The sequence below is a fragment of the Zingiber officinale genome, chromosome 4A (genome assembly GCF_018446385.1).
Source record: "Zingiber officinale cultivar Zhangliang chromosome 4A, Zo_v1.1, whole genome shotgun sequence".
NCBI lineage: Eukaryota > Viridiplantae > Streptophyta > Magnoliopsida > Zingiberales > Zingiberaceae > Zingiber > Zingiber officinale.
Genome location: NC_055992.1, coordinates 544,326 through 557,706, shown reverse-complemented (window position 1 = coordinate 557,706; position 13,381 = coordinate 544,326). Strand labels below are relative to the sequence as shown.

Genomic DNA, 13,381 nt, shown 5'->3' with positions numbered 1-13,381 from the left:
TAGAAAATTTTGAAGGCGTGGTTACTCTAATGATATCCAAGTAACTCACCACAGTTTAGAAGTTTATCCAAACAATGTCTGGTTGTTGAACTCAAAGCTAAACTTAAAGCTAACACAAGTTAAACCAAAATCATATGATCCCTTTATCTGAAAAATTAGATCGAGTGAGATGAATAAAATTAAATTAAATCAAATCAAATTATAATGAATTATAATTAATCAATCTAAAATTCAATAATTAAGTCCTTTAAATTTTGTTAATTTATCATATTTGCAAGTAATTATATGCATATTATTTTTACCTGAAAACTAAGACCTTAGGTTAAGGGGAAAGATATTTATTCAAATAATTTTAAATTTTAGATAAATTATTTACTTATGTTTTCTAAAAAATTTCCCATTTCTATAATATTACAAAATTGTTTTGGCCTTAATCTAGATCGAACTTATAGAAAGCATGATCCTATAGATATAGAGAACGAGCATCTCACAAACACACTAGGTCTACCTTGATTGTGTATTCAAAAACATAGAATGGCGTGAGATGTGTAGACCTTTTGCCTAGACATCAGATGTTTATATCAGAACATCAATATAAGTCTAGGTGAAAAATACAATAACACATTAATCAAGTTAAGTAGTCTTTTTTTGATAAATTTCTAACTGGACATTAATACTTAACTTGACTATCAGGTGAACACTGTTATCTTCTGATAGTTGTTAGTTAGACATTTAAGGACATATTTTAGATGAGTATTTTTAAACTAATTTTTTCCTATTTTCAAATTATTTAAATTTTTGTTAATGTAAATTTAATTTTTTTTAACAACCTAATTAAAATCTTATAACTCAATTGAAAATTTTAATAATTTAACTAATCCTTTTACAACTTAATTCTTTTTAACCACTTAATTAAATAACTTAATTATTTAAGTAAATCCTCAACAACTTAATTAAGTTTTTAATAACTTAATTCAATTCTTAATACCTTAATTAAACTTTTCAATAACTTAATTAAATTTTTAATTTTTAACAACTTAATTTAATTTTTAATTTTTAACAACCTAATTAAAATTTTGATTTTGAACAATTTAATTAAATTTTTAACTTAATTTTTAACAACTTAATGAAATTTTTAACTTAATTGAACTTTCAACAACTTAATTAATTTTTTTTTCATAAATTTTTTAAACAGATTAATTAAAATTTTTTAACTTATTTTTTTTTCAAAACCTTAATTTTTTTAACTTAAATTAAGTTTTAACAAATTCATTAAATTATTATCAACTTTATTGATAACTTAATTTTTTAAGAATTTTTTTAACAACTTAATTGATTTTTTAACTTATTTTTTTAACTTAAATTTAACTTAGTTAATTTTTCTTAAGTGTTAATAACTTCACTAACTCAAACAACTTAATAAAAAAATAAAACCTGAGTGCCTGGACAGCGTCTAGGCGACCCGCCCCACACAGCCCTTGGTATAGGGGGTCCAAGCGTCCGAACCTTGTCCGGGCGCCCTGCTCCGCCATAGGGTCCAGGCGCCTGTACATAGTCCCTATGCCCGGACCATGCCTATATAAGGGGGCCAACGGGCACCCCTTTTCCTTGCCTCACTCCGTTTTGCAAAGAGTCTTCATTGCACTCTTCAAAGCAAAAGTGGAAAAAAATAATTTTGTTCCCACAAAAATATTAAACTTTTTCTCCTCTGATTTTTGATCCGCGCTGTTGAATATCAACCGAGGTCATCATTTCTTTTATAAATATTCATGATGTGTAGGTAATATTTTAAATTTAAATATTATTTTTTTGTTTGTCTAAATTAGAATTTTATTTTTAGAATTTTTTGTTAAATAAGAAAGGAACAAATACTGGTGTTGGTCTTTCTCAAACTCCTAGTATAGACACTAGGTTTCCTATAAAGGAACTTAGAATTAGATATTCTTCCATTACATATGTTCCATTGCATTCTAGATATCTAGATAAGGGGTTTTTCATGTCATCATGCATTCCCAGTGTTGAAGTCATTGACTACTATAGGTTGCAAAATTTAGTGTACTATTCTAGTTCCATAAACATAGGTATGTGTGCTGAACTATATAACAATTTAGTTAAAGTAATGATTTTACATACACTTCTAGGGTCGTTGGTATAGACATTATACTAACCCTTACAATTATTAGAGACTTTTTAGGATTATGGCCATCAGCATGCCCTTCTTAATGCTATCCCCCTAGGGATTTACCATTTGGTGATCCTTATTCGCATATCACCCTCGATACGATATATTCATATTTTTTTTCATGGGACAGTGCATACCTACTGTGACCTAGTTTAGATTAGTCACCCTTAGGATCTAGGACTATGTCCTCTATAGAGTCCTAGTCATGTGCATTCTACCTCTAATTAACTACTCAAGATATAGCCATGATGCATCCATTTCATTCATTCCTTCTTTATGCATTATGTCAGAGGCTAGACATATACATCAGTTTGCATATATTTCATATCATCATTAATGCAGGTATTACCACTAGCCAACGGATCCATATGCCTTATTGTCATATTTTGACCTCTTACTTAGCATTATTAGGTATTAATGTCACCACATGTGATGTCAGAGTCCTAAATGAGTTTGACATAATAGGTGCTAGGAACCTGTCCTTAGCTGGTGTCCATATAGATGATCAGGATGCCCTATCTTGGAGGAGAGTGGCCTAGCATCAGCCTGATCTTGCAAACAAACCTTAGCCTGACCCAGCTCCAAGAGAGGAGGCAGAGATACTTGACATCATTGCTAATCTTTTTGGACTACCTCCACCTCTAGACCCTCCTACTCTAGACGATAAAGTTACCAAACTTAAGGGGTCTATGACGAGTCTTCAATAGGAGGTCTCCGATCTTTGACAAAACCTTTCTAGTCTTTGAGAGGAGGAGAGGACTGCCATATTAAGCTGATGGACATTTTTTTTTCTGGGAGCTCGAGCCACTCTTCATCATTTTCTTAGTAGATCATCTTTGCTGCATTTTCTTTAGCCCTTATGTTTACTAGTTTTAGATGTATATTCTATGTTGCAACTTGACTGTTTGCATACCTGCTATATTTTGCTATTTACTTTCTATTATGTTCTTATGCATTATTTCTTTTCTACATTACTGTCTGGCATTATTTATTCCATATTATGTCTGTCTTTCTTTGACCTTCGTTTCTTTTATGAATGTCAACGGGGGAGGGTAAAAGTTAATGTAGAAAAAGAACAAACTTTGAAATAATATAGAAAAGGAACAAACAAACTTGATCAAATAAATCAAATTCAAAACTAACTTAGATTAGTTGTTTGCATTTTGCATTAATAATCTTTCAATATTGCTTGTAGAAAATTATTTTTTTATAACTTTAACTTAGGTTATCATTGCAGCAAAAAAGGGGAGATTATTGGTGCAATTTGCACTAATGATCTGACTCAGATTTTGATGAATGACGAGTAGATTAAAGTTAGAGTGCTTATGATCTAATTGTTTTACTAAGTGTGCAGGAGTTGACGTGTCTAGAGGACCTGACATCAGGATAAAATCCAGCTAGATCCGCAGGACCTAATAGCTGGTGTGAAGTCCAAATAGGTCCGCGGGACCTAATCTGTCGGGAAGTCCGGTTGGGTCTGTGGGACTTGACAACTGACCAAAGTCCAATTGAGTCTGCGGGACCTGACAACTTGCAGGAAGACCTGGTGGGTTAAAGGCAAGTCAAGCGAATGTTGTTGGTAAGTAAAAGGTATGCAACTCGAGGAGAGATTCAGTGAATAGTAGGTGTCAATCCAGCCCAGGTCCATTTGGGAAACCTAAGCTGAGACCTTCACTACATCCTCATCTCGGGGAGATAGGATCTAATTACTACTACCTTATTGTATTATGCTAACTTTATTTTGTAGGATAAATATATTCTGGTTCCCTGGAGGATAAACATATTCTGGTTCCCTGGACGAACTCTTTTTTGCAGGACAGAAAAGGTTGAAAAAGAGCTCGCCATGTTAGCACAGTCCAGGCACCTGGATGGGACTATAAAAGCAGCCTTCAACTAGCAGGTTTAAAACAATATTTGCTACAACTTTCATATTCGTGCGCTACTCCGAAAAGGCTCCGACGACACAGAAAGACTGCTCCGAAGTTCCAAGAATGAAGACTTTTTCAAATTTCCTTTCTGTTTGTCAGTAACATTTACATTACAACTATTGTACTTAGCTTTGTATATCTATTTCAAATTGATAGTGATTGCCCAAAAAAAGTACTTAATCATTGCGGGTCTTGGAGTAGGAGTCGTCGAAGGCTTCGAACTAAGTAAAAAATTACTTGTGCTAGTGCATGCTTGTCTTTTTTCTTTCTAGCATCTATCTTCATCTTTATATCCGTTGCATACTCTCGACTTTAAAAAAAAAAAGCAAAAAAACACTGTTTACCCTCCCCCTCTAGCATCTTTATGATCCAACAAGACCATCTATGGTAGCAGCGGCAGTAGAAGAAGATGCAGAGTGAGGAACATTAGATAATTGATCTTGTGCAACATTTTTGTAGATTAGTTTTTGCATTCAAAAATATGATGTTTAGGGGTTTACAATAATTCAGGAGCCTCTATACAAATTTTTTAACATATCATTGAGGTGTCTGAATAGCCAAGATAGTATCAACTAAAGATACAGACTTTTCTATATGTAGAGCATGTAGACAAGTCTCTTTGGTGATTAAATCCTTTATTATAGTGTCGAGGTTTGGTAAGGATCCTCAATGAAAAAGAGAACTTCTAATAGACTCAAAATCATCTCAGAGAGTCATCAACAAGTGTAGATATGTTAACGGTCACGAAGATTGGCATAGATGGTAGTTGCATCAGTACTTGGTCATACAGGATCACCAAGTGCAATATGATTCCAAATTTCTTGTAATTCCGAGACATAGCTATGAATTGTTTGTTCTGGTTTTGGTTGCATTCGATGAAGTCTCATATATAGTTGAAATTGATTGGCATCATCAGATATAGAATACCATTTCTTTCAGAAATTCTATACCTCTTGCACAGTATCAAAACGTCGAAAGTCGAGCTTAATTCCCTTAGCACAAGTATTTTGAAACCATGTCAAAATTTGATGGTTCATACCATTCTAATTGACCAAACGTTCTATAAATGTATCTTCTACTTCTTTTTCCTTTCATATGGGTTTAGGTATTTCACCGGTAACAATGAGTCAAAGAAGTCTTCCTTTAAGAAAGCTACACATCTCTTCAGCCCACAAATCATAGTTTGTTCCATCAAAAGTAATATTTATAGGATGGGGGATATATTGAGAAAATTTAGAAGCTTACATTAAGTAATCAACCTACTATTTTAAACAAAATTAATGATGAACTTAGAGAGATCCGTGTCCCCAAAGATCTGTGGAGCAAGAAGTGGGGCTGCTAGCCTGCTCGAAGGAGCCTGATGATAAAGCACAGGCTGAGAAAATTGAGAGGGCGGTGAATACAAGATTGAAGGCGTTGGAATTTCGTTCTGTTTCAATTTTCCTGTACAAAATTGTACAAGAACAAAACTTTTCTTAGCAACCCACATGTTTAATCAATCATGTGTTTGATTAATCAAGCAAGTTCTTGAATGATCAAAGCACACCTTGATCGAAGTACAAGATCGCTGGCCTCTTGTGTTGGTATTCTAAAAATGATACAAAGAAAACTCGACTAATTACGCAGTGGAATTAAGAACTAGTTGTACCTTTTCTTTATAGCTAAAGACCTCTTGATCTTCTGCCGCATTCCTCTCCTCTTCTTGGACGTCGTGTGGGCGACGATCTACCAAGACAACACCACCCTCCTTCTCTTCTCGGTTTCCAAACCGCCGACTACAAAAGGAGGCTCTAGGATATGACACATTCTAATCTTTTTCCTTATTCTCTTCTTTCCTCTTTTTCTTGCTGTCGGCCACCAATGGATTGCTAGGAAGGGGTGCCGGCCCTAGTTAGGAGATGAAGGGGGGTGCCGGCCCTAAGAAACGAGAGGGGGGGGGGGCCTTGCAAGGTGAGGAAAGAGCGGCCCTAGCAAGGTGAGGAGGGGCGCCGACCCTAGTAAAGGAAGAGGGGTGTCGACTACAAGGAGAGAAGAGGATTGTGGAGAATTAGAAAATTAGGTTTTATGGGCCACCACCTACTCCTTTTTATAGGCTTGTCGTCGGTTACAAGGAAAGAAAAAATAACATAATTTTGTTTAGAAAAAATCTAAACCAAAACCAAGTTAAGTTAAATCAAACCAAGTTAAGTTAAACTAAACTAAGTTAAACCAAACCAAATTATGAATGGGTGGATGCGAGGCTTTATATAGAGGCTACAACAGGGACCTAGAGAAGTAATTGGTTTAGGCCTCCTGATGGGCTTGGGCTTCCTGTGTTCGGCCCGAACACCCAACCCAAGTCCATCAATAATAACTCATACCACTAAAGGGTTATTATTGAACTACCGCACCAATTCTATATTACAATATGGACTCCTTCTTATCTTGAGTGTGTTAATCTCCCTGTGGTTAAGATATCGTATATCCATTAATTAAATGAGTTACTGACAACTTAATTAATTAACATATGATTCTAAGAGTAGTACTACTCAACTTTATTATCATGCCGGACTAAGTCCTCCTACAGGGTTTTCATGATAATCCTTATGAGCTCCTCAAGGGGACATCATCAACCTAAATAATTAGGACACAGATTCCTTCTATAATCAACAACACACCATATAAATAATATTATCTCCCAACTCATCTGGTCTATTGATTTAACGAATAAATCTCACCGATTGATAAGTTAAAGAAATAAATACTAAGTATATGTGCTTGTTATTATATAGGGATTAAGAGGACGCATATCCATAATAACAAAGGTTCTGTTCTTTTATGTAGTCAGTACAAATTGAACAACCTCAAACAATCCTGCTCAATACACACATAGTGTACTAGTGTAATTTTATAGTCAAGACGGACTAATACCAAATTACACTATAACCATTCCAATGGTTTGTCCTAATCCACCTTGATTGTGAGCTACTATTTATAATTTATAAGGAACCGATAACATGATCTTCTGTGTGACACCACACACTATGTTATCTACAATATAAATTAAATGGACAACTATATTGACATATATATAAATATAAAATGTAAATATTTGATCAAAGTGATTTTCATTTCAAAACAGATATTCATACAAAAGTTAGGCTTATAGTATACATTCCAACAAGGATAACTCTAAGAATTAGTGTTGTCGTTGACCTTACAGAGGACAAAAAGAAGATCAAGGGCATGAATTGATGTCCACATATCAAAACATGAAGAAGTTTAGAGGAATAAATATTATTGCATATGAACCTTTTCATTTTATACATTTACATATGTTAATTATGGAATAGATCCTTAATTAATTATGATTTATTACCATCGTAATTTGATTCCATATGTATACTCATGTTACATGTTAATTAAGAAAGAAATCCTTAATTAATTATGCTCGATTACCATCGTAATATATTTCCATATATATATACACTAATACAAGGAATGAGAATTAAATCAAATAAAATATCTATAATTTTTTTTTTTTTTTGTATAGATTTGCACTCATCCAATTTAATAATATACTGAACCTTATATAAATGAAAAGCATCCATGCAACCGTTTAATTATTCTTCATCTAAGTTGTCTGCGAATTCTGCATCCATGGCGAATTTTTTGTTTGCTTTCCTCCTCCTCCTCCTCCTCCTCCTCCTCCTCCCGCTGCTGCAGCTACGGCCAGAACACTGCTACGGCGAGCCGATGGTGCCATATTGCTCCCGCACGCCGTACCCTGACGTGTGCAGCTCCATGGTTAATCTGTCCGACTCGCTCTTTGAGCAGTCGTCGCTAACTTGGAACGGATTCCGTGATCTCCTCCACCAGGCCACGCTCGAGAGGGCCATCCTCGCCCACCAGCGGGCCGAGGCGAGGAACCCGAACCAGTTCGACGAGCCGGGGAGATGGGCCTGGACTGACTGCGTCGAGCTGCTGGCTGATACGGTCGGCCTCGTGAACCAGTCGCTAGTTCGCCCGGGTGACAACGCACAGACGTGGCTAAGTGCCGCCATGACGAACCAGCGCACGTGCCGCGACGGCTTCCTCGAGCTCGGTTTGACGGCGCCGGTGATGGACGACGGCGAGCTGACAGAGTCGATCAGTAACTTGCTCGCCGTTAACAACGCCATGCTGATTGCCGCCGACGGGCAGCATAAACGGCGTCGCCGTTTGGGGTTATTGTTCCCGGAGTGGGTGGCGGCGGCCGACCGGAAGTTGCTGGCGGAGTCGGACGTGAAATCGGATCTCGTGGTGGCGAAGGATGGCTCCGGCGACTACGAATCCATTGTCGAAGCCGTGGCGGCTGCGGCCAAGGCGAGGGGAAACAGCACGGAGAGGTTCGTGATTCACGTGAAAGCCGGCGTCTACGAAGAGTACGTGGAGATTCCTAAGTCGATGGAGAATTTAACGATGACCGGCGAGGGGATAGATGCTACCGTGGTGACGGGGAACAGGAGCGTTAAAGATGGCTACCGGACCTTCCAAACGGCCACCTTCGGTTAGTTATAAATAAATAATCAATTGATTTAATTTACTTGGTAAGAAATTAATTAATATGAGAATATATATATATAATGTAACTATATCATTATATAATTTACTTGGTAATAATTTCTAAAACTATTTGATTTCATTTTTCTCCATCGTCAACTATATCAGTAATTTCTAGAACGTATTGATCTATTTAATTAATATTTCTTCAAATGGGTTAGGATCCGTTTTCTGTTTGTATCTTACAAAGTCGATCAATATGCTAGCTATTTTAATTTAGTTTCATCCAATTTTTATCAAACGTACGTATTGATCTATTTAATATTGCTTAAAATTGGTTAGAATCCGTTTAATGTTTGTAATTCAATGTATATTGATCAGCCGTATCGGGCAACACATTCATTGCCCGTGATATGACGTTCCAAAACACGGCCGGACCAGAAAACTACCAGGCGGTGGCACTTCGATCCAAGTCTGACCACTCCGTTTTCTACAGATGCAGTTTCAAAGGTTACCAGGACACCCTCTATGTCCACTCCCAAAACCAGTTCTACCGAAACTGCGACGTCTACGGAACCGTCGACTTCATCTTCGGCAACGCCGCTGTTGTTTTCCATAACTGTAACCTTTGCGTGAGGCGGTCAATGAGCGGCCAGACGAACACCGTGACGGCTCAGGGCAGGAACAACTCAGACGAGACCACCGGCATATTGATCCACAACTCCATCGTGGCTGCAGCGTCGGACCTCGCGCCGGTGCAGGGGTCGTTCAGGACGTATCTCGGCCGGCCATGGCGGGAGTATTCGAGGACGGTGGTGATGAAGACGGAGCTGGGAGGCTTGATCGACCCAGCAGGGTGGTTGGAGTGGAATGGCAGCTTCGCGCTGAGCACGTTGTACTATGGGGAGTTCATGAACACCGGCATCGGCGCTAACACAAGTAGGAGGGTGAGTTGGGGTGGTTATCGCGTGATCGATAACTCTTCTGAAGTTGAAAACTTCACCGTCGAAAGCTTCTTGTCCGGCGACTCATGGATACCAGCCTCCGGGGTTCCTTACACGCCGGGCCTATAAATTATTGTGTGATATAAATAGGGTTGTAAACGATCCGAGCAGAGCTTTGGGGTGTTCAAACTTATTTGATAAGGTAGCCGAGCCGAGCCGAGCCGAGCTTAAAATGAACCAAGCTTTTGAAATGATTGTTGAAGTTTGACTTGGTTTATTTTTTATGAGCTTGAGCTTGTTTGAACTTTAGCTTGAGCTTTGCTTGTTTAGATGTTATCGAGCTTTCAATTGAAACTTATCTTGAGCTTGGTTCGAGCTTGATTCGTTTAGATGTTATCAAGCTCTCAATTCAAGTTTATTTGATTTTTTGAAACTTTTAGTTGTTTGATTGGTTTTATTTATTTATCTTATTATTTATTTAGCATATTGATAAGAGTTTCATTAATAAATATAATTCGTGAACATTGTTTATGAACGTTGTCCATGAACGTTATTCACGAACATTCTCCATGAATGTTATTCACAAACGTTGTTCATGAACGTTAACGAGCTGAACATATATATATATATTCAAACTTGTTTGTTTAGTTTATTAAGCTATTCAAACTCATTTGTTTAATTAATCTTGTACAAACTTTTACCACGTTAAACACTAAGCTTATTCATGAACGCTTGACTCATTTACAACCCTATATATAAATAAAGTGGAAAACTAGAAAGTCGAATAAATTGTGTAGGTAAATTGAAAGTTTCTTCTATGTTCGAGTCCTCGTATGATCTAATCTGTAATCATCAAGCAATTAATTATTGCAAACGCTCCATGTGATCACCTGGCTCCTAATTAAGTGTGTCGACAAAGCCGGCTCAAGTTTATTTGAGGTCCTAGATGGGAAAAAAATTTTAGACCTTTGGCATTGTTTAAAAAAAATCTCTCACCTTTTCTTCATTTGACTTGGAATCGAAAACAATGGTTTAAAATTTTTTTATAAATTAAAATATTAATTTTAAAAAATATTTTTTATAAAATTTAATTTTCTCACCTTTTAAGATGTAAAATTATTAATTAAATTTTTCAAATTTTGTGAACCTAATTCAGATAAGTATAAGTTTTACGGTATTAAATAGAGTATCATTATTAGATACGAGCGATCGTGCACACGAGTTACATGAGCTAGGCTCCTTATACTAGGTGGGGCAATGTAGGGAGACATCTGAGGGGAAAAAATTGACCTATAAAAAATAGTTTTAATTTTTGAGGATTGCCCCGTACTTTTACTTTTTTTTAGTGGGGCAAGACTCTAATATTTTTATAATTTTATACACCTCTAGGTTACTTATAAAAAATTAAGGTGGGGCAACTACCCACCAAAACTATACATGGCTCTGCCCCTGGTTATGTGTGTAATATAATACATGAACGTGTGCAGGTAACGGACTCTCCTTTATAAAAAAATAATTTAATTCTTTATATCAAATATTAAACTATTAAAAAAAATATTACATTTAATCTTAGCCAAAAGGTCGCCCATAAATTGGGTAAGGATGCATCAGACTATTTAATAGTGTAAGAGCATAGCTTCCTTATCAACTTCTCTAAAATTTAAGGTAAACAATCAACTTTATTAAATTTAGAGAATCTCTTTTCAATACATGATACACCAGCTACTCTATAATTTACCATATCTTTATTTATTTATTATTATTTCTCTCTCCTCTATACTTTTTTATTATTATATATATTAATGATTTTGCACCAACTTTCCCAACGTCTATATTCCTCCAACGGCCATATTTTTTTTAGTATAAAATCACATAATATTATGAATATCTATCCATATCATCAATCTCATACAATTACAATTTTCTCAAAAATTTCCAATAATGTCTCGTTTCATTAGTAATTACGATTGTCTACTTTCTTCTGATGATGAGTTGGAAACAATTGTAACTGCCTTTTTAATTGAAGATTCATTGGATGATGAAGAAGGTTCGCGATCACATATCATTCCCGGCAAGCAACGACGTGTGTTTATTAGGAGAAATCCTTTGGAGGGTCACATACGTCTCTTCAATGATTACTTTGCTGATCCATCGGTATATCCTCCTAATATATTCAGGAGGAGGTTTCGAATGAATCGTGACCTCTTTCTTCGAATTCTTAATAATGTGGAGAATCATGAACCATACTTCGTTCAAAGAAGAAATGCTGCTGGAACTCTTGGGCTTTCTTCTTTACAAAAGGTGACTGCCGCCTTGAGGATCCTTGCTTATGGAGTTGGAGCTGATCTCATGGATGAGTATGTAAGAATTGGAGAAACCACAACCATAAAGAGCATGAAACTTTTTGTCAAAGCGGTAATCTCAATCTTGGAGATGAGTACTTGCGGTCTCCAAATAGCAATGACATTGCTAGATTGCTAGCAGTCGGTGAGAAACGGGGATTTCCAGGTATGTTGGGGAGCATTGACTGTATGCACTGGAAATGGAAGAATTGTCCGACTGCATGGAGAGGTATGTATACTGGTCATGCACATGCGCCAACAATTATTTTGGAAGCAGTGGCATCTTATGATCTTTGGATATGGCATGCATTTTTTGGTTTACCTGGGTCACATAATGATATCAATGTGCTGGAAAGATCTAATATATTTACAGAACTTGCTGAAGGTCGTGCTCCTAAAGTTAACTACTCAATCAATGGCCACGATTATACTATGGGATACTATCTTGCAGATGGAATCTATCCTTCATGGTCTACATTTGTCAAAACCATTCCAACACCACAAGGTCGTAAAAGGCAATTGTTTGCATCAGCTCAAGAATCTACAAGGAAGGATGTCGAGCGAGCATTTGGAGTTCTACAGGCACGCTTTGCAATTGTTCGTGGACCAGCACGATATTTTTGTCAATCTGTACTGAAGGATATTATGATGGCGTGCATAATATTACACAACATGATCGTTGAGGATGAAAGAGATTCTTACCTTAGAGCACATGACTTTGATTATGACCAAGAAGATGATACAAACCTAGAACCAATTTCCCATTATCCCACTTCTCAATTTGTGGATTTTCTTCAACGTCATCGCGGCATTAGAAACAAAGAAACTCATTCACAACTACAATTTGACCTTATTGAACATCAATGGATGCTACGAGGTGAAGAGTGAACCAATATCAACCAAAATATGTGTTTTTTATGTTACATTTTATTTACAATGTTATTGCACTTGAATTTAAGTTGGTTTTGATGTAATATTGTATGATGAAGTAGCATATTTACAAACCATAATAAAATTTCAATAGTTGTTCCAAAAAACAGAATATAGTAGCATATTACAACACAATACCAAAAGTCTAAAATCTAATATATCAATTGTTCATATTTTGAAGAATTTGTAATCGTCGTTTCATAATGTACTCTCGTTGCACTTCATCCAACCCACTAATATCCATCAACATAATCTTTTCATTTTTTTCTTCCTCAGTCATCGTGATCAAACGGTCTTTCTGCTTCACCTTTTCTTTTTCAATTTCTGTTTTCAGCTTAATCTTCTCCTTTTCAATTTCTACCAACATATCTATTTTGGCCATCTTTTCATCATGGAGTTGCTTCTTGTCATTAGTTATTCGCTCAACCACTGCTTCAAGTTGTTTCGATTTTTCTTCTTTGTGATTTTTTTTCTTCTCTTGATCTTTTTGAGCCTTCCTGCCTTGTGGTCTCTCCCAATGAGAGGACATTGAAG

The 13,381-nt window shown here is 36.3% G+C and overlaps 2 protein-coding genes across 2 annotated transcripts; both read left to right on the top strand.

The window, feature by feature from the left end:
- The first annotated feature begins 4,869 nt into the window (after positions 1-4,869).
- Positions 4,870-9,704, top strand: LOC121969082 (pectinesterase-like). Its single transcript, XM_042519006.1, has 4 exons — positions 4,870-4,884; positions 5,004-5,087; positions 7,843-8,638; positions 9,013-9,704. Exons 1-4 carry the CDS (start codon positions 4,870-4,872, stop codon positions 9,702-9,704), a joined length of 1,587 nt encoding a protein of 528 aa, XP_042374940.1.
- A 1,812-nt stretch (positions 9,705-11,516) lies between these two features.
- LOC121969081 lies at positions 11,517-12,805 on the top strand. The gene is made up of 2 exons (XM_042519005.1): positions 11,517-11,932; positions 11,989-12,805. The coding sequence occupies exons 1-2, from the start codon at positions 11,517-11,519 to the stop codon at positions 12,803-12,805; spliced, it is 1,233 nt and encodes a 410-aa protein (XP_042374939.1).
- The last annotated feature ends 576 nt before the right edge of the window (positions 12,806-13,381 follow it).